This window comes from Penicillium rubens (genome assembly GCF_028828025.1).
Source record: "Penicillium rubens strain IBT 27055 chromosome Unknown utg000004l_segment0_segment0, whole genome shotgun sequence".
NCBI classification, from domain to species: Eukaryota; Fungi; Ascomycota; class Eurotiomycetes; order Eurotiales; family Aspergillaceae; genus Penicillium; species Penicillium rubens.
In genome coordinates this window covers 269,889-290,110 of record NW_026890602.1, presented here as the reverse complement: position 1 = coordinate 290,110, position 20,222 = coordinate 269,889, and the positions used below count along the sequence as shown (strand labels likewise).

Here is a 20,222-nt window from a genome sequence, read left to right as displayed (position 1 = left end):
GATAACAAAAAAAAAAAATAAAATAAAAATAACTACGGTGTAGCATAGAGACCAGTACCGCTGTACGCGCCATTAATAATGTCCGATGGTGTCGGCCCTGGAGGTCACCTGTAAGAACTTGTTCACAACGCCGTATACAACACCCTCTTTCTGTCCTTCGTTTACTTAAAATATTCGCCAAGCAATCCTGCATATCCATCACAATGTCCTGGCTCTTCGGTTCCTCAAATGGTAAGTACCCATATACCTTTCCACTTACCTGGGCCGAATACTTGCGCAATGCGGCAGTCCTACATATCAGAGAGAGTTTCCTGACTCCCGCTTACACAATTCTTTACAGAGAAAAGCGCCGCTGCCCCCGAGCAAGCGCCCGCTCCGCCCGCTCAGTCCGAGAAGCCCAAGGTATGGACCGATACCGCCGAACCAACAAGCGCAAACGATTGACCCTGCCTTTCATTCTAGCCCTGCTGCGTCTGCAAACCCGAGAAGACCGCTCGCGACGACTGCATGCTCTTCTCCAAGTCCGACAGCCCTGAGCAGGAGTGCAAGTCCACGATCGAGCAGTACAAAACGTGCATGGCTGGATTTGGCTTCAAGGTCTAGGCTCGCTCTCTGACCTTGGCTCGGCTGTACTATCACTATACAACATTGTACCATAGCATTCATCGGCGGGAGTTTCTTTTTGTTTTCTTTGGATATCGTCTGTTTTTAGAGCATTTTTGCTCGTGTCATATATTGGAATCTAGAGTTTGGCACTCCAGATGATAGGGGTGTTTCCCAATACAACGTCTCAACTCTTGAATAATGAATTCCAAATCGAATCAATCGTATTAATGAAATAAGCTAGTAGCCCTTTGCCTCATTTTGGATCATCACATAATCTGGGGTATCACTGAACATCATAGAGCCATCCACCTAGGCAAAGGATCACTGCTTCTTTTTCTGGCTTTCCTCCTCAGTCACCTGCCGACTGATCTGGCGACATTGTGTATATAGTTTCCACATACACCACAGATAGGCAATCCCGAAACCACCAGCTCCGATCAGGGCATTTAAGACCACCCAAAGATCTGGCTTTCCGGGCGGAGGAGCCACGAACGCCTCAAGGACATGCCAGGCAATCATGGCCAAATGGAATCCGAAGTGTAGGAGGGTTGTAAGAGTGCTGGGCTCGAAGTGGGTATTGGAGTCTTCCACGGATGGCCGACTTCGGTAAGTCTCGAAAGAAGTGGGTGGCAAACCGAGAATATAGGCCCAAAGTAAAGTCATGACTATGTAAGGAACGCGGAGCTCATCGCGCTTAAGGAGGGGGTACATGGTCCATGAGCCAAGCATGTTGGCCCAGCCCACCCAGGCACGTGTTTCTTTGCTCAGCCCACCGTTACCAGCAAGTAGCAGAGTCATTGGTAGCAGAGGCAGCAGCACACTCTTTTCATGAACCTGGAAAGAGAACAAGAAAAATCCCCAGGAGACGGCAGAGAGAGCGGGAAGAAGAAGTGAGGCCCTGGGGTGGCGGAATATGATAGCACAGGGAACAATGATTGACGCCAATGTGGCCCCGAGCGATGCTCGCTGTAATAACGTAGCATCAAAGCGGGTGAGCTTGTAGAAAGTGTGGATGGCGCACCAAGCGTTCGCAACTTTGTCTTCGAAGAGCCCCCGCGCAAAGGGGAACACCCGGTGAATGATTTGCGTTAGTTGGAACAATAGCCCATACGTAACGGAGTCCTTGTTCATCTGGATAGGAAGTGCGTGCAACATAGGCGGCAACGGAGAAGATGCAAATGCCTTTCGAGCTTCGGCATTGGAGGCACCGACCATAACAGGGGCCAACAGCAAAGCAAAAGAAGCTAATGTGACAAGGGCTATGCTGATAAGGCGGGGGATATTAATCCGAGGGAATGTGCAGACCCCGAGAAGATAGGCGAACATGACTGGTGCATAGTATAACGCCATCTGCTTGAATCCCAGTGCACCAACGAAGAAAATGCAAGCCCAGAGCATACGCCCCGCCAAGATAGCGTCCAAGCTCGCAACCACCAATCCCAGCATCACTGTGTTGTATTGGAAATGGCCATGGTCGATGAGGATATTCGCTGGCTGAAGGAGGACTGCCACCAGAGCGATTGAGGCGGACCACGCATGAACACCCTGCATCCGAGTGTAGCGGCGAAGGAAATTGACCACGGCCGGGATGAACACGAAGTATTCAGAGACAACGACGGTGGCGCGCATGTATACTTTCAAACGTGGGTCCTCGAATCCTCGGGAGGCGTCTAGGGCAAACCAACTTGGATCAAAGGCGGAGCCACTGTACAAGCCGCCATGTCAGCAGGAGGCCATGGAGATTCTACGACTAATGGTAGATAATGAAACATACATCTTTCCGAGTAACCAGCTGTGATATGCGGTCAATGGTGGATAATCGAGACCCCAGTACTGCAGATCGTATATGTACCACTTCGCCAAAGGCAAATGTGTGGTAATTTCCATCCAATGGCGTTGCGCCTCGAAATCACCGTGCATCGGCGGGACACGGAAGCCTAGAAGGTATTAGTTGTTGTAACTACCTCCAAAGAGAGACAATGTCGCATACCGGAGTAGCCCCATAAGCTCACAGCCCATCGGAACAGGCCAACTGCCATGAGGACAAGTGGGAGAATCAGCCATTGAGAGACACCGGCGCGAGCAGCCCACAAAAATGAGACCAGTGGAAATGCTGGGGATTGCTTCCCCTCGCCTAGATCCAAGATCAAATTATTGTTGGAGCTGGGGGAGGTCGCAATCTTTCTCTTCTTGCGAGGGCGGTGGGAAGAGGGTGTCGGAGGGGCCATCACGATAAAGGCCGAAGGACAACTTATCGTCCCATCGAATGTTGAGCCAAAGAAGAGTCGAACAGTATGAACGAGAAGCAGTGATAGTAGAAGAATTGATGTAGTAGGTACAACGTAGCAAAAGCAGAGGACACCGCCAATCGACATGCGATTGTGAGTCGTCAACAGTCACTGGACAGGTACCCACATAGTCTAGGGGCTAAGTGCCTGGTCTAACCACTAAAGGCAGGCGGAATGGTTCTGCCAGCCTCCGAATTTTTTTTTTCAGAAAATTTTCCTTATCAGAGCTGATGGTCCCCCAGCTCTTCGCTTTTTCCTTTCTCTTCTTCTTCCCATCCTCTCTACTTTTATTTTATTCCCCTTCCAAAAGCAGTCTGTTTCAGGTTGCTTTACTTATATCATCTCTATCCAAGAGATTTCTACACACTAACTAACGCAGTCGCGTGGGTTCTATCTCGTAAGTTCGTTCGGATACTCTGTGGGCTTCTTATCACTCTGAGGGCTGTGGGCTTGACATACATCTATTCTGTGGGCTCTGTGGGACATCTTCCTCGTGGGTTACATATTCTAGACAGTATTGGCTGTCTATTGCTTGTGGGCTTGAAAACTTGTCCGTCCGTGGGTAGTGGGTTAACGTCCAGCTGTGATTTAGTTCACTCTGGCAGTTCTTCTGAGGGCTGTTGTTCCATTTTACACATCCAATACACGGGTGCTTTGAGGGATCGTGGGCTTTGCCGCACATACTACAAGAATTTCACTTGTCACTACAGTATGTGCCACCCTACCCAAGCTACAAGCCAGCCTCCCAAGCCCTCTCCCTGAGTTCCCTCAATTATATTCAGGAGCAATAGCTAACATTTTTTCGTTCCTGCAGTTCAATATGTCCAAGACATCTACCAAGGGTGCCGATAAGGCCAACAAGGCCAGCAAGGCCTTGAACAAGGTCAAGGATGCCGGTGTCACCAAGGCTTCCCAGTCCCCCGCTGCCAAGAGCAAGGCTATTGCCAGCAAGGTCGCCTCCAAGGAGAAGGCCTCCAAGAAGAACAAGAAGAAGGAGCCTACTCCCAGCTCCTCCGAGTCCGAGTCTGAGTCCGATGAGGATATGAAGGATGCTTCCTCCAGCTCAAGCTCCGAGTCTGAGTCTGAGGAGGAGAAGCCCGCTCCTAAGAAGACCGAGAAGAAGACCGAGAAGAAGGTCGAGAAGAAGGTCGCTGCTAAGGCTGAGTCTTCCGACTCTTCCGACTCTTCCGACTCTGAGTCTGAGTCCGAGGAGGAGAAGCCCGCCCCTAAGAAGACCGAGAAGAAGGCTGCTGCTAAGGCTGAGTCTTCCGACTCTTCCGACTCTGACTCTGACTCCGAGTCCGAGTCCGAGGAGGAGAAGCCCGCTCCTAAGAAGGCCGAGAAGAAGGTCGCTGCTAAGGCTGAGTCTTCCGACTCTTCCGACTCTGACTCCTCTGAGTCTGAGTCCGAGGAGGAGAAGCCCGCCCCTAAGAAGACCGAGAAGAAGGCTGCTGCTAAGGCTGAGTCTTCCGATTCTTCCGACTCTGAGTCTGAGTCCGAGTCCGAGGCCAAGAAGGCCTCTTCCGACTCCGAGTCTGGTTCCGACTCTGACAGCTCTGACTCTGACTCTGACTCTGAGGAAACCCCTGTCTCCAAGAAGCGCAAGGCTGATGAAGAGCCTGCCGCCGCTGCCAAGAAGTCCAAGACCGAGGATGCTCCCGAGGGTGCTTCCGCCAACCTGTTCATTGGTAACCTGTCCTGGAACGTCGACGAGGAGTGGCTCCAGCGTGAGTTCTCCGAGTTCGGTGAGCTCTCCGGTGTCCGCATCGTTACCGACCGCGAGTCTGGCCGCTCCCGTGGTTTCGGCTACGTTGAGTACACCAGCGCTGCCGATGCCGCCAAGGCCATGGAGGCCAAGAAGGGTACTGATCTTGATGGCCGCACCATCAACCTCGACTACGCCGCTCCCCGTCAGGCCAACCCCCAGCAGGATCGTACCCAGGACCGTGCTCGTTCCTACGGTGACCAGACCAGCCCCGAGAGCGACACTCTCTTCGTTGGCAACCTTCCCTTCAGCGCTACTGAGGATGCTCTCCACGAGGTCTTCGGCGCCCACGGCTCCGTTCTCGGAATCCGTCTCCCCACTGAGCAGGAGACCGGCCGTCCCAAGGGCTTCGGTTACGTTCAGTTCTCTTCCATCGATGAGGCCAAGGCTGCCCACGGTGCTCTCAACGGCCACGAGCTCGAGGGCCGTGCCGTCCGTCTCGACTTCTCTACTCCCCGTCCTGCCGGTGGTGACCGTGGTGGCTTCGGCGGCCGTGGTGGTGGTCGCGGCGGTGGCCGTGGTGGCTTCGGCGGTCGCGGTGGTGGTGGTTTCGGTGGACGTGGTGGTGGTGGTCGCGGTGGCCGCGGTGGCTTCGGTGACCGTGGCGGCCGTGGTGGTGCCCTTAACAAGGGTAAGGGCTCCATCCCTGAGTACAAGGGTACCAAGGTCACCTTCTAAACTTGATGTTCTTCACTGCATACGTTTGATTTCCGCAACATATTGGTGTCCATGGGTTTCAGGTTCTCTTTGAGAGAAAAAAGTTCGTGTTTAATTATGTGTAATATGATCTTAGCTCAGGTATCTTTAATTTGATACGTCATTTCAATTTTCATTCTGGTCAATCTTCAACTTCATCCGCTTTTTCCATCTTGTGTTGTGAAACTATGGGTCAGTATATTGCCACTGGAAGCCGCCTTCCCCGCATCCTTTGTTTTGCCTACTAGCTATAGGTAAGGACGTTGATTCATTGATTTCTGCTTCTTCCATCCCAGTCTTGATGAAAGGTGGTCTCTGCGAGCTTTTGGAATCCTCATATTCTACAATAAGAACTTCGATATTCTCCATTGGTCACTGGCAACCCCTCACATCATCTTTCGCCCTTTTGCCTCGTCACGGGCTGCAAATCACCTGTTCGGTCTGCTGATCACCTCATCATTTCGAATCTTTCCACCTAGGGCTCTCTTCATCTTCCTTTTGTCTTCTTTTCCGTTTGCCAATATTAATCTATCTATTTTAGTTCCTTTTAACTCTTTTTAACTCCTGGTTCCTGTGTGCGGGAAGGAGTATGAAGTGTTTTGGGCATCAGTGATCGTCGACTCCACATTTGATAAGATCACCTCCCCCCCCACGTTGACCGCTCTCTTGTACTCCAGAGTGGCCTGATCCCCTCTCTTCTATATTTCTGTTCAGACACCGTCTCCTCGCATATTCTGCTTTCATATTCCTTCAACCTTCTGGCTATGCAACCAAATCACTGCGACCTGCTGGGTCAGGCGCGCGAGCCTAGAGCCGCAAGTCGGATGACGCGTGATGGCCATCAGCCGCTTCGAGATAACGGTCAGCCCCAGCCATCTGGTGCGGTGCCCATGAGATCAGAGGGTATGTGGTCCTTTTTATAATCCGACTGGTACCTCCCCTGCCGGTGCACTTTCAATATGCATACAAAATTGCTGTCAGGTCTCCATAATGTACTCACTACGATACTACATAGATTCTTGGATTGACGTGTCCTCGCAACCGTCCTCTTCCTCCTTCTCCTCTGCTGCTACGAATGAAGATATAATCACCACTGGCTTACAGGTCGAGTATGGCGAAGGGAGAGCGCACCAGCGCCGCAATCGGCGACGCCGTCTACAACATCTTGCTGCTATCACCACAGCCCAGGTGGACTATGCATCGCGCGATGCCAGCCAAGCCAATAGCAGTCAGGAGGAATACGAGGAGAGCGAGAGTGAGTCTGATCGTGTTCTCAGCAGCTCGAATGAAGATATAATCCGCCCAACGCTCCCGGCTGCATTATCTGCGCGCTCTGCACCTCCCTCCTCAGGTTCGGATGCTGCCCCTAGCGATGATGAAGATGATACTTCTACTGCCTTGGGGATGGGCATCAGCCCGTCACCTTTCGTACCTCAACCAAACATATTCACACACCCACCTGCAAGGTCAGAACCCGGATGGACCGCGCGGCGTTCTCAACCCAATGTCCCGTCTACCTCTAGTCACCGTGCCTCTCGAAGAGGATCTTACCCTAGTCCACAATCATCGCGGAGAGCTCAATACCAACACAGCCCTTACAATATGATTTCCCCTTCCCATCATGCCGACCACGATGCTGCCCTTCGTGCCAGCCTATCAACACTTCTTTCATGTGCGGCTGCCGCCAGAGGCCTTCCAAAGAATGACAATCGACCGTCACCAACCCCAGCTGCTCCCTCTGAAGCCGGTCAACCAGCTTCATTCCGACTAGTAGGTGCTTCAGTTGCTATGGGAGAGGAGAGCAGCGATGAAGTGACCTCATCCTCGCCGCGGTATCCAGAATCAGGTCCGTCAATAGGAGCACCACAGAGACACGCAAGAGCACCAGCGGTATCATCTGACCCGGCTGTCGCCAAAGCAAAGCGTCGTTCAAGTTCCCCTAAAGACCGTGGTACTGCCTCGAAGAAGAGTCGTCGCGTGAGCATGACAGATCCAGCAGCGACTGTCAGCCCCACAATCATGACATGGGTCATCAGCGCCGGGGTCGTCGTTCTATTCTCCGCAATCAGCTTTTCCGCGGGTTATATGATCGGCCGTGAGGTCGGGCGAGCTGAGGTGGGAATGATGGGAGATGGTGTTCCTGGCCCTCGCCCTTCGGTAGGGTGTGGCCAAGAAGCGGTTCGCGGCGGACTCCGAAAACTGCGCTGGGGATCTGCGGCTGCAGGATCTGCTAGTCTTGCATCAATGTAATTCTCCATGACGAATGGCGAAGATGAACTCGACGAATTATGATGTCGACTATAAGAAGATGTGCCGATCGAGCTGCGTTCATGTTTCTGAACGTGGACCCGCATGCCAGAACATCCTCGCGTTTTCTCTAGTTGATTGATATTCTACTTTAATCCCATTGACTAAGTCAGTGGGATTCGGTCGTTATATGCGGGGAGGTCTGACGACCTGCTGACAATCAAAAACCGGTCTTTATGTTTTTACGCATGTGGCTTCTGCTTTGGAGCGATGGAGTCTTGGTTCTGGACCCTTTAAGGCTTCTATGATGTCCTTTGTTTTTTGGCAATTTGTTACGGCGTTCAAATCTATACCCTCATTTTACCGCCCTATCTTATATATCGAATGAATGATTCTGTTACAAAATTGGACTCGGTTGATACCTAACCCACATTTGCTGATAGTGTCTCAAGACCTATATTTTAACTCTCATATCTCAACACAACATACATACTCTGCAGCCAGGGGCAACCTCCTCAGCAGTGCTACTTGCCCTGGGTGGTGGGTGGTTTTTAATGTCACATCATAATACCAGACAGCCCCAATGTCAACGCATGAACCTGGCAGATCGATGGTTTCAATCTTCCTTCTATCATCGGGACTTATGTTTCGTTCCCTACTTTGAGAATCATAACTGATGAGGCTGGACCTTGCCTCTCAGTTATGCGTTGCTCGTGCTGACAATTTCTTAAACCAAGGCAGATTGGTCCATTAAAAAGAAAGACCTGGCAAAGGTACGACTAGGGTAAGTCAGTTCTGATAGATTAAGGTATATAGCGGACCCGGGCTTCTTAGATCTACCCAATTCGGCTAGCCCCCCAGAAGACCATAGCGCGTCTAGAGTTGACTTTGCACCAGGCAAGCTCCCACGGTATCCACCACACTAAAGATCCTAAAATCGACGTTCTTCGCACCATTTTGGAAAGTATATAAGTAAACTCACTGCTGCTCGTATGTGAAAGTGACAGAAACTATCTGTATAGACAAACCACAAGCAAGAGACACGGGCTGGAAATAGCTACATTCATGCATCCCTTCCATATCGCCACTTCCCGATAGCTTAAATCGTATGAGTTGCACCTCACTGGAAACATTCATCACTTCCGTATGTTTCTTCCGATCCCCGCAACTATCGCAGGATGCTTGACAAAAAAAGAATAGTTGTAAGTCTTTAAGTCTCGTAAAGTGAGCATGATCAAGTCAAACACAGGCGCAGATATCGCCTTCATAGACACTATTGGGTAAATTGACTTTGATATTGTCAGCAGAAAGATCCTCTGTGGCTCGAGCGAATGAAACAAATTAAAGTATGGCCTTATGTTCTGTATTTTGTACCTAGATTGAGTAAAGTGGATCACCAACAGGGGTAGCCAATAGCAGCTCGGCATATGCCAATGTAGGTATGTTACGCTATACCTAATCTGGTCCCTGTGAATGATGCTAGCCAAAAGGAGTTAGACTGCTACAATCCAGGACAACACTGTTTTTCTTTTCTGGCATGAATATCAGGTTCTTCAACTATCAATAATGGATGTAATCAGAATCATACGTGAATTCGCAAAGGCCTTTTCTCGGGCATTTTATAATCCGGTGGGGAAATGTCAAAAGTGCCTGCACCTTCCCGGGACTCTGCAGGTGCCGGTTGGACATGCCTTTAGCGGACGAATCCTTGGCCACTGATAACAAATCACCGATACGATAATGTGAGATTCGGTGGGCTTGATTTGAGTCATTTTGTTCCTACACAATTGTCTTCACGCCTTTTCGTCCTCCAACTCCATACTCTGACTCCTACCTTCCAGCTGCTATTCAAAATGTTCTTCCAAAGCGCCCATGAGGAGAAAGACAAAGAGGCCTTGCTCCATTTCATCCGGCAAAACCCACTCGGGGTTTTAATCACCGGCATGAACTCCTCCCAGCAAGACTTCCTGCAGTGCACCCATGCCCCATTTGTGGTGGATTTCCCAGAGGAAACGGGCAAAACAGATCCCTATCTCCGCGCACACATCGCCAAGCAGAATCCTCAAGTGAAGACGATGATGGAGGCCGTGGATAACAAGCCCCCGAACGTCCTTGAACTCGACGACGACGTCCTAGTGCTCTTCAATGGCAAACACGACCATTACGTGACTCCGAAATTCTACGTCGAGACAAAGCCAGATACAGGGAAGGTCGTGCCCACATGGAATTACTCCGCCGTCCAGGCCTACGGCAAGATGTCGCTATACTATGATTCCAAAACATCCGAGACTGGCGAATTCCTCGCCAAACAACTGCATGATCTCTCGCAGCATACGGAAAAATCAATCATGGGGTACACTGGTGGCGAGTCACCAGAGCCGTGGGAGGTGTCCGAGGCGCCTAAGTCGTACACTGACTTGCTGAAGAAGAACATTGTTGGGATTGAGATTCGAATCACCAAGCTTCAGGGGAAGTTCAAGATGAGCCAGGAAATGCGGCCCGGGGACCGTGAGGGTGTGATCCAGGGATTCGCGAAGTTAGGAGGCGATACCGGCAATGCGATTTCGAATCTAGTGAAAGAGCGAGCCGAACTGCGTGAGGCGAAGAAGCGAGACCTTTGATGCTGGAATGAAGATTCAACATCGCATTATCCAAAGCTAGTTCCATGGAAATCACCAGTAGATCGTGACAGTACAGTGTATGTTTTGTCTGCTGGCCCTGAAACTTACTTTCCGCCAAAGACGATTTATGTGAATACGACTAAAAGAGAGAAAAACGTGACGATGAATAGGACGATTAATGGTTGTCTCTTTAGTCACATAATGCTCACTGACGTGGTTGGTGAGAGGGGTCTGCTGGAGCAAAAGCGGCGAGGGGTGAGCCTAAAACGGAAAGACAGTTGCATCACGGCCTCGGGAGGGACAACTCCTGTGTTCAATGTTTGCTATGACCTGGTATATGTTCTAGATTCTCTCGTTTACAATAACAATACTCGAACATTTGCAAACTATATGTAGGTGATACAAAGTCTTGCGACGTGTCCTTCCAGCCACATTGTTCTATGGGCTATATGTATCACCTCGATCTTCTATAGCCCCCCACTTATCCTAAAACAATCCGTTCGGACTCTAAATCTAGACAAGACGGAAGATTCTCATTTTTCGTTCTGTCAAACACCAAACAAGATAAGGAACCCAGAACGATGCGCGGCCCTCCATACTGGTCAAGAATGTTGTTTTCTGTAAGAGTCACTCATCTCCACAATTTGAGAAACCCGAGTCCTCGTGATTCCATCGGCAATAATATAGCTCAACAATAGTTCCCATGCAGCTTATTTATGCGAACTTCAATTGGCCGTAGAACCCGACCGGCGTTCGAAGTATGCATGACCAGCTCTAGCAAACCCGCTATAGCATGGACTACGAGATATCTGCCCGAGTGTGCGCCTGAGTAAATGTCGGGTTTGATAACGTTTTGACTCAATAATACATCATGGCGTTAAATCAACCTGTTTTTAGTACACATTGTAGTACTGTGGTGGCGGATTGGCGGGTTCGATATCTGTTCTTGGAACATCCACCCGCCTCGCGATGGGTTTGCCCTACCAAATTGGATCCAGGCCGTCCATATGATCGGAGTATAGACATGGCTACCAGTTCAATATCAAGTTCTTTCAAGCATATAAAAAGGAATCCTGATTATGACCAGTTGAGCCAACAAAGACTACAAGGCATTCTCCATTGTACCTTCTTATTACTTCTTCATGGCTTCAATGCTCAACTACTTTGGCTTTAATGCCCCTGCCTCCAAAGAAGACACTAAAGCTTCCCCAGTCCGTGCCTTGCCTGCATCATGGTACACTTCACCAGAGATGTATGAGTTGGAGCGTCGAGCCATATTTTCGAAGAGGTGGCTCTTCATCACCCACAGCATGCGGTTGAAGAACACTGGCGACTGGCTCCGCTACGAGCTTGCAGGTTTCGACTTCATCATCACTCGTGACCGACAGGGCGACATCAACGCATTCCACAACGTGTGCAGACACCGTGCGTACCCTGTAGTCGAGAAAGAGGGTTCCGGAAATTCCAAAATCCTCGCTTGCCGATACCATGGCTGGTCTTACGGACTGAATGGCAAACTTGCGAAAGCTACGAACTACCAAGAGCTCAGCGACTTCGACAAAGAGCAGAACGGACTTTTCAGAATCCATCTTAAGGTCGACGTCAATGGCTTTATCTGGGTAAACATGGATGCGAATGAAGTCCCAGAAGTGTCGTGGGAGGAACATTTCCGGGACGTCGACAAGCAAGAACGGTATAAAGCCTACAATTTCGATAACTACGATTTCGACCACGATTATGCCCTCGAGGGTGACTATAACTGGAAGATTCTGGCTGATAATTTCAACGAATGCTACCACTGCCCTACGACACACGCCGATATTCCTGCATTCCTCAACATGGAATCTTTCGACAGCGATCTGAAAGATGGACACATCCAACACCATTGCGAGTCTACGCCAGAGCAAATCGAGAAGGGCCTCTATACAGCAAGTACCTACTACTTCCCTATGTCCGCCATGGTTGTCTCGTAAGTGTTCCCAGTTTCAACCTTCTTATAGAAGATCCTCTAACATACACAGGCCACACTTTATCATGGTCCAGAAATTCCTCCCCTCAAGCGCAAAAAGCTCGAAGATGGCCTACGAAATCTACCGAAACCGAAACTCCTCCGATGCCGACTTCAAGCTTATCAGTGACATGTACGCGCGCGTCATGGGTGAAGACAAAGTCCTCTGCAACAACGCTCAGAAGAATCTCGACCGAAATGTTTTTACCAGTGGTGAGCTTCACCCCAAGTATGAGAAGGCGCCACTGTTCTTCCAGAGCACGGTCCGCGACGTCATCACGCAGCACTTTGAGCGTGAGAAATCCGAGGGGCGGGAGATCTGGCCGGCGAAACCGAAAATGTCATGCAATGCAGGGGTTAGTGAGAAGGATGAGCAGATTTGTGCTTCTTTGGCCTGTGGAGCTCAGAAAGCGGTTTTGGCTTGGTGATTGTAGTGAGAAGAAGTGTTTCTGTTTCTGTTGCATCGCTTTATGATTAGCTTATGATTTTGGACGCGAACTGGAACTTCTTAAATTGGACTTAGCCTCGTTATTTACCAAGTGGACCATTTCCGCGCTGGCGTCTTCAAGAAGAAGACAGTAATGGTCTCTAAAAGAGTAAGGTGCAACCGTAGGAAAAGTATGTAGACATACATACATGTACACACCGGTCGATATCCAGTGATAATGTTCAATATCAAATCAAATATTAGTCATACTGGGAATTTAACATATACGAACACCATTGCATCCAAAACCGCATTTCACTCGAAGAGCCGCATAGAGATGCATAACGCTAGAAGACGATTCTATGCTCGCTCAGGGTCGGAAACAAACAACCACCACCATGTCCTAAAAGAACAAGTAATATACTTTATGTCATTGTTGAGCTGCTCATCATGGTAAACCTGCTATCATCGTGGTCACGTACAGTATACCCAAGAATATACGGGAAATCCGTGGCCCCGGATGTCTTCCAAGGTTATTACATAATGGCACGTGATCCGGAAGTTCAGCCAAAGCAAAAGCCGAACCAATCAAAAGGCGGTGAAAACGGATATGCACCTCCCGGGGCTTACCCGCGGATAAGAGCTACCCCGGCCACCCCGCGCTGGTATATTAGGGGACGAGCCGCCACTCGGCTGTTGAGGGCTGACCGATGCCAGTATGGGACCATCTGGGATTCACGCGATCACAACATTCGGCAGGTGGCAACGGGATTTCTGCGCGGTTGGCACCGTTGCGATTTCCCCACATCCATCACCAGCCGAACGATATGCCGTTCGCCATGTATATAGACCTGGAAAGGTCGCCCTGAGTTGACCTCTTTAATTTTTAACTATCTTCAAAATCATACACTATGTCTCCCACACGCCAGTTCGACCCCAACTTCACCCCCTCTGTCATCAATGGCATGGGCCCCAACACCCCCGAGCGCGCTCGCGTGGTCTTGGGTTCTCTTATTAAGCACATTCATGATTTCGCTCGGGAGGTTGAACTGACCTCTGCCGAGTGGATGCTCGGCGTTGAGTTCATCAACTCTATCGGCCAGATTAGCACTCCTATCCGCAATGAAGGCCACCGTATCTGTGACGTGATCGGCCTCGAGTCGTAAGTTTCGCATCTGACTTTATTTTTATTTTTATTTGCGCAAAGAAAAATAAAAATGGAGAAAACCGAGAAAACAAAAATGGAAGCTAACTGATTTCATAGTCTCGTCGATGAGATCGCCAACAAGATCGTCACCGAGGACGGTGTCTCCCCTACCTCCAACGTCATTCTCGGCCCCTTCTGGTCTCCCAACGCCCCCTTCCGCGCTCTCGGCGACAGCATCATCCAGGACCCTAATCCCCATGGCCGTGTCACTTTTATGCACGGTGTCCTTAGGGACATGGAGACCGGCAAGCCGATCGTCGGCGCCGTCCTCGACATCTGGCAAGCCTCAGCCAACGGCCAATACGATTTCCAGGACCCCACCCAGTCCGACAACAACCTCCGCGGCAAGTTCCGATCAAACGAGAAGGGAGAATTCAACTGGTACTGCTACCACCCCACTCCCTACTCCCTGCCCACCGACGGCCCCGCCGGTGTCCTTCTCAAACTCATGGACCGCTCGCCCATGCGTCCCGCTCACATCCACCTCATGATCACCCACCCCGAATACGCCACTGTCATCAACCAGATCTACCCCAGCGACGACCCCCATCTCGCCATCGACTCCGTCTTCGCGGTCAAGGATGATCTCGTCGTGGACTTCAAGCCCAAGACCAACGACCCCAAGGCCACTCTCGACTTGGAATACAATGTCAAGATGGCCCTCAAGAAGCACCACCCCAACCCCAACTCCGCTCCGCCCGTGTCCTCTTTCGAGCGTCACGCCAAGGCGGCCAAGGAGGCCCAAGGAAAGCTTTGAGGTGGATTGCACAAATTGGGACGGCGTTCGACATGACTCATGTACATATAGCATTTACTTGAATTTCCGCGAGATAACCTCACGTTTACACGATTTACATATTCGTCTCTCCCGATTCCCCCACATTAATGCCGCGTAGAAGGCCCGTGCGAGATCGTAGATCTCCCGCTATGCAGGCGATCTCGAAATTCGCATGTATGTACCCGCCTGCCTGCATGATGACCCTGGTCCGGAATCCGGGGTCAGCGTCGCTTGACCAGTAGGGTTTAACGTGGACTAAACATTCTCCCACTCCCGCCAATCCCGATATGGAGGCTAAGCCATCACCCATCTCACTAGGATCTTACAATTAGCATAGTTTCGAATCTCCTAATCGCCATCCAGCCATCTACGCTCCGCAAGTCGATACTACCAGATCTGAAGTGAATGAAAGATTAGTTCATTCCCTATTCTCAAAGAACCAGCTATACCCCTATACACCTAAAACGTCCTCCGCGGATGACCCGATGGATCCGGCCGCCAAGAAATGTCAAACGTATCCTCGGTGGGTTCATGGTACGATGTGGAGGACTGGGGTATCGCGCGACGAAGGCGATCTTCGCTGATAACGTTGGTTTCATCAATGGCCTTCTCGTAATCCCGGGCTGGGCTTGTTGTCAGCAGGTATGGAAAAGATAAAGGCACGGAAGTATGCGCGGAACGGTTCAAGGCAAGCTGCGTACTCATTCTTTCGTCGATGTCGGAGGACGAGGATCCGGGTTGGACGGGATCTTTCATTTCTGAGTTGCCGTTCTGCTCGTTTTGGGGATCGGAGCGGTTGGCCATTTTGATGGGATTTTTGAATTCCAGTTATGGATTTATGGATTTATGGATTGAACAATGTACACTGATGGTGTTTGGGAAAATTTGACGGTGTTTGAACGTGTGGCCATAGTTTTATGCTGGGGGAATTGTACTTCGTCATCATGACTATTCATGGCATTTTGTGGTTGCGCACATGGACGTTGCCTCTCGGTTGGGATGTCAAATATAGAAATGTTTCCGTCGATTGGAATTGTTATAATGGGTCTTGATATTTGGTCTAGGTCAATTTGACCTAGGTCAGACAGGTACAGTCCGTAGTCGATGTTCGACAGCTTACAATAAAATGAAGTCTGATATTGTCAAGATGGCCTAGCCTTTGGGAGAAATTTGCCCCAAATGCTATTGGATCTGGATTTGGCCACCTGTAAACAGTAAACAGTGTGTCGAACACCTCTACTGGTTCATGTATGCTCTGGGTATGTCTCTATACGAGGAATAAATGCATCGCAGAAACCACTCGCTTCGATTAGACATTCTGCAACTCGACACCAATTACTCTCGTTTGAGCGAGGCCGGCCATATGTCGTGTTAGTTGCCACCAACACCTCCTGATCAGTGGGTGCATGGTGATATTCTCGAATCGCAAAAGAGCAGAGGTCAGCTTGCAGGCACAGCCAGTCTACCACGACCGCTGCATACAGCCTATATCCCTGAAGTATACTGCTCTGGGACTGCCAAGTTTTTTCCCTATTCTCAACGCATCTTGAATTTCCCTTTGAGTTTCCCTCCATCCTCCTGGCAAAGGAGCACACTTGTCACACCTGTTGCATCTGAGGATCCAATTCGGATCCTTGGTAACCTGATATCAAGTCCTCAGGTTTTCCAGTAACCAAGATGAAAAGCATAAAGTGGTGTCTGAATCTTATGACTTTCCTTAGGAATATTCATGAAGGCTGAGGGATGCTGCGAGAGTTCATCTCCCTTTGTCCAATTCGAACGAGATCGGCATTCGAAAGTGTTTGCTTCTCGAACCCATCCATAACCTGGCTCAACAGTGCCGCTGCAAGCTGGCTCCGTTGTACATATGGAAGGGGCTGACCAAAGAGATTGACGATACGAAAAAGGTTGGCCACCAAAGCTCTTGACCAAGTCGACGAGTTAGCAATCACACCGGGCCGGGCGATGCAAACCTCAACACCTTCTTTCTCGGTAGGGAATTTGAGGACCATGAGCTCTGTATTGCACTGGCTTACCAAAACACGAGATTAGCATAAGATCAAGAACACGTGGTGGGTGTTTAACTCATTACTCGCATAATGTGGTAATCTGGCATGATTACTGGGGTCTTTGTTGGGTCTCGAGGTATTCCCTCCGCACTCAAGTACATAAAGCGAAAGGGACGTGCCGGTCCAGCCTCGCATATGGTCTTGAATCCGAGCTTGGTGTAATCCTGGCATACACGCTTGAGTTCAACCTTGCCGGTACGTAAGGGCGTGACAGCGACAGTCCTATAGGTACCAAGAGAGGGTTGTAGTCAGTCTTGTAAGGCAATGAGGGTGCTGCCTTAAAACTTACCAAATACAAGCGTCGGCCCCAGCAAGCTCTGCCTTCACGTCATCAGGGTATTCGCTGTAGTCTCGGATGACAATGTTCTTCAACTTCGATGTGTCGATACTTTTGTCGAGCTGTACCGGCTGGAGAGCTAAAGAAATGACTTGGGTGATGGCGCGAATTTGCAGGCTTTGTCTCACGATCTCGGTGCCTAGGAGGCTGGTTGCGCCAGCTATTATGAGTTTCATCGTTACTGCAAGGTCGGATACTGTTGTAGAAGGCGTATTTGTGTAGGGGAAGGAAATGTGATCGTTTCCTTAGAAGGTTGGCAGTTGGATAAATACGCCCTCTAGCTAGGACAGATCCTCAATATTATGCAGACAGATAGTTGCTCTCTGTCTCGGTCCTCCTCTTCCTCTCTGCCCGTCCGCCTTGTGTTATATGGGTCTCATGGTCCTTCTCCATTAAGGGTTCTTTCAGTTGCGATCCCTTAACCCTCGCATCAACTTTGAGATCGAGCACAATGCAGATGGTGATGTGTACCAAATAAAAGATCCCATTATACGCATTACTTGGATTTCATGATGGTGGACTTGTTTGATTAAGATCATGCGTTATTTTTTTTCCTTGAAATACTTGCATTGAGTCATGCTTGGCTTATAGAGTCCACGGCTGCATTGGTATTAAGAGACTTACATCGGTTGCCACATTCTGTAACTTGGCAAAAGTAGCCAATTCTCACGCTATGTACAATCTTTGAGGGTCATGGATGACCTTAGTTCCCCAAAACCGCAGTAGATACATGAAGAAGCGTAAAACTCAGAATAATGCTGCCTCCATTTACACAGGTCATTTCATTGTAAGATGGGCGCAGTCTTAGCAAATAATGCGGGTATCGGAGGCATAGACAGGGCCCATCATAAGCGCCTCCACGATTTCACCTTTGATCCCAACACCCCGCCCCGCACGGAGTATAACTAGAGCATTGGCCTTGGCAAGACTGCCTACAGAATTAACGCCAGTGCTCGTAGCATATAGTCGGCCGTCCGAGCGAGAGCCCGTCACGACAGCACGGTGGTACTCGGTGCGCTTGGGGTCGAGGGGGAAGTGGTGTGTCAAGACGACAGCAACCCGAGGAAGACCAAGTTGCGGCGTACTCCCCGGCTTGGTAGCGATAGCCTGGGAAGACTCGCCTAGGCCCGCAAACTTCTGGAGGGAAGGTAGGACGAAAAGGTTGAGGGTAGCTAGCGTCGAGGCTGGGTCTCCCGGGAGCGAAAACATCAGCTTTGAGGCGTGTTTCTGCCGGATCTTTTCGGTAGCTGCATCGGCTGTGGTGGCCTTGAAGGGTACAGTCGCGAAGGTGGTGGTTATGCCGGGTTTCATAGAGACGCGGTCAAAGTGAATGGTGCCACCGAGCGTACTCTCAATGATAGGAGTGAAGTCTAGCTTGCCCAGGGACATGCTGCCAGTGACTACGAGCACGTCCACACCGGAGAATGCACGGTCTACACCGTACAGGGAGTCACGAAGGGTGTGTTCGACCTCGCCTGCTGCAGTCTCACGGGCCAGGCCAAGGTCCACGGTCTCAAAGCCCCAGGAATCTAGGCAAGATAGGAGGGATGGACGGTTAGAGTCGCGGATCTGGCCTCTGACGAGGGTAGACGGGTTCGAATGCTCCACAAGATCACCACCGATACTGAGAACGCCCACCCGGCACTTCTTGAATACTTTGACAGTTCGCGTACCTGTGGCAGCCAGCAGACCTATTTCGCCACCGACTGGGGAGATAAGGTCGCCCCGAGCAAGGACCTTTGAGTTGAGGGCAACGTCGCTGCCGGGCTCGCGGATATTTTCACCTGGGACGATATCGTCGGCCAGGATTTCGACAATTTCTCCGTCTTGGCCATCTAGGGTTGAGGACGCTGTGTCATCGAACATAACCACGGCGTTGGCATTGGGAGGGAGGGACGCGCCGGCGGTAATTCTAGCAATGGTTCCTGGATGTAGGGGCTCGAAGGCTCCGCTTCTGTTGGGGAGGGTGATCGTAGCTCTATGAAAAAAGGCATTGGTGGTTTTGCCTTCTTCGGCAATGATGGCGTAGCCATCAACAAGGCTGGTGGGGTACGCCGGTACCATCTCGCTGGCATAGACATCTTCGGCAATGACGGAGCCGATGATGGAAGTGGTGATAGGGGTTTCGACCACAATGGGTGCAGGGGTTTGCTCGCGGATCACGCGTAATGCTTCCTCTACCGAAAGCATAGGATTGGCACAAGGGCGGTAGCGCTGATTGAGGCCCATGGCGGGTCTGTTGGATTTGGATCGGGGACGGTCTTGTGGAGACATGTGTGCTTTGCGGATGGGATGGCCATGGGCATGGTGGTAATCGTGATAGGGTTGAAGTCGAGGTTGTGGTAGACGAGGGTTCTGCGGGATGACACGAGGGAGGAGGTTCATAACAGCTTCAAGGTTCTCCATGGCGCCTTTGGGTGACCCTGGTAAACTGACAATCAAAGTTTTGTCGCAAACACCAACAGGTCTCTCCAACTTTGCGACTGGAAGTGAATGAGCTGGGATGTATATAATCAAAGGGGAGGACTGATTCTCACATGGAGTAAATTTCAGAGAGTCGGCGATCATGTCCTGGCTAGACAAGTCATTACGTAGTTAGAATAAGTCCAAGTCCACAGATGCAATCATGTGCACTCACACTAGACCCGGAGCATGTCGGTGAATCAAGGAAGTGACGGCCTAATATGATATTCTTAGCACACCAGAGAGCCGGTTGGCCAGCAAAGGTCCCAACGGTCCACTCACCTCGAGAGTATTGTCTTTGGCTGCTGAGCCTGTCGCAGCACTAAGCAGAACTAGATGGTGCCAATTGGGGCCACTAGTCCAGTCGCAAACTGCTTGCTGGATCTGGAGATAGTTGTTCGGAACTATGCGAATTGCGGAGAGTTCCCACTTTTCCTCCTTAGCCAGGACAGGCGCAAGAGCTCTAGCCGCACGGTCCAAACTAGAATCCTCTGAGGCTTCGTCGGAGATGATCAGGATAGCAGCCCTTTTTATTTCCATTGTGTTGAAAGATGGTTTTAGCTATGCGGGTACGTGAGGCCTTTTAAGCCCCAAAAACTGGGGTATAGCAAAATAGTGAATTTGCCATGCTATCTTGATACATATGTAGTGGCTATTCCATGGTAAGTAAGTTCTACCTAGGTAGTATCTCTGGTATGCTAAGTTGAGGT

The 20,222-nt window shown here is 50.3% G+C and overlaps 10 protein-coding genes across 10 annotated transcripts; 6 read left to right on the top strand and 4 right to left on the bottom strand.

The window, feature by feature from the left end:
• Nucleotides 1–203: 203 nt before the first annotated feature.
• On the top strand, nucleotides 204–603 carry N7525_010061 (copper metallochaperone COX17; the record flags this gene model as incomplete). Its single annotated transcript, XM_002560304.1, has 3 exons — nucleotides 204–231; nucleotides 341–402; nucleotides 463–603. The coding sequence occupies 3 exons, from the start codon at nucleotides 204–206 to the stop codon at nucleotides 601–603; spliced, it is 231 nt and encodes a 76-aa protein (XP_002560350.1).
• Nucleotides 604–927: 324 nt separating this feature from the next.
• N7525_010060 (dolichyl-P-Glc:Man(9)GlcNAc(2)-PP-dolichol alpha-1,3-glucosyltransferase ALG6) lies at nucleotides 928–2,834 on the bottom strand (the record flags this gene model as incomplete). The annotated part of the gene is made up of 3 exons (XM_061214946.1): nucleotides 928–2,311; nucleotides 2,381–2,543; nucleotides 2,597–2,834. 3 exons carry the CDS (start codon nucleotides 2,832–2,834, stop codon nucleotides 928–930), a joined length of 1,785 nt encoding a protein of 594 aa, XP_061067458.1.
• Nucleotides 2,835–3,714: 880 nt separating this feature from the next.
• N7525_010059 (putative nucleolin protein Nsr1) lies at nucleotides 3,715–5,337 on the top strand (the record flags this gene model as incomplete). The annotated part of the gene is made up of 1 exon (XM_002560302.2): nucleotides 3,715–5,337. One exon carries the CDS (start codon nucleotides 3,715–3,717, stop codon nucleotides 5,335–5,337), a length of 1,623 nt encoding a protein of 540 aa, XP_002560348.2.
• Nucleotides 5,338–6,119: 782 nt separating this feature from the next.
• N7525_010058 (uncharacterized protein) lies at nucleotides 6,120–7,605 on the top strand (the record flags this gene model as incomplete). The annotated part of the gene is made up of 2 exons (XM_002560301.1): nucleotides 6,120–6,258; nucleotides 6,371–7,605. The coding sequence occupies 2 exons, from the start codon at nucleotides 6,120–6,122 to the stop codon at nucleotides 7,603–7,605; spliced, it is 1,374 nt and encodes a 457-aa protein (XP_002560347.1).
• Nucleotides 7,606–9,455: 1,850 nt separating this feature from the next.
• Nucleotides 9,456–10,223, top strand: N7525_010057 (FMN-binding negative transcriptional regulator; the record flags this gene model as incomplete). The annotated part of the gene is made up of 1 exon (XM_002560300.1): nucleotides 9,456–10,223. One exon carries the CDS (start codon nucleotides 9,456–9,458, stop codon nucleotides 10,221–10,223), a length of 768 nt encoding a protein of 255 aa, XP_002560346.1.
• A 1,142-nt stretch (nucleotides 10,224–11,365) lies between these two features.
• Nucleotides 11,366–12,659, top strand: N7525_010056 (aromatic ring-hydroxylating oxygenase subunit alpha; the record flags this gene model as incomplete). The annotated part of the gene is made up of 2 exons (XM_002560299.1): nucleotides 11,366–12,192; nucleotides 12,245–12,659. 2 exons carry the CDS (start codon nucleotides 11,366–11,368, stop codon nucleotides 12,657–12,659), a joined length of 1,242 nt encoding a protein of 413 aa, XP_002560345.1.
• A 910-nt stretch (nucleotides 12,660–13,569) lies between these two features.
• On the top strand, nucleotides 13,570–14,622 carry N7525_010055 (putative catechol dioxygenase; the record flags this gene model as incomplete). Its single annotated transcript, XM_002560298.1, has 2 exons — nucleotides 13,570–13,820; nucleotides 13,923–14,622. 2 exons carry the CDS (start codon nucleotides 13,570–13,572, stop codon nucleotides 14,620–14,622), a joined length of 951 nt encoding a protein of 316 aa, XP_002560344.1.
• A 480-nt stretch (nucleotides 14,623–15,102) lies between these two features.
• On the bottom strand, nucleotides 15,103–15,447 carry N7525_010054 (uncharacterized protein; the record flags this gene model as incomplete). Its single annotated transcript, XM_061214945.1, has 1 exon — nucleotides 15,103–15,447. One exon carries the CDS (start codon nucleotides 15,445–15,447, stop codon nucleotides 15,103–15,105), a length of 345 nt encoding a protein of 114 aa, XP_061067457.1.
• A 923-nt stretch (nucleotides 15,448–16,370) lies between these two features.
• On the bottom strand, nucleotides 16,371–17,225 carry N7525_010053 (uncharacterized protein; the record flags this gene model as incomplete). Its single annotated transcript, XM_002560296.1, has 3 exons — nucleotides 16,371–16,670; nucleotides 16,736–16,934; nucleotides 17,002–17,225. The coding sequence occupies 3 exons, from the start codon at nucleotides 17,223–17,225 to the stop codon at nucleotides 16,371–16,373; spliced, it is 723 nt and encodes a 240-aa protein (XP_002560342.1).
• A 628-nt stretch (nucleotides 17,226–17,853) lies between these two features.
• N7525_010052 (uncharacterized protein) lies at nucleotides 17,854–20,052 on the bottom strand (the record flags this gene model as incomplete). Its single annotated transcript, XM_061214944.1, has 3 exons — nucleotides 17,854–19,624; nucleotides 19,688–19,728; nucleotides 19,795–20,052. The coding sequence occupies 3 exons, from the start codon at nucleotides 20,050–20,052 to the stop codon at nucleotides 17,854–17,856; spliced, it is 2,070 nt and encodes a 689-aa protein (XP_061067456.1).
• Nucleotides 20,053–20,222: the final 170 nt, after the last annotated feature.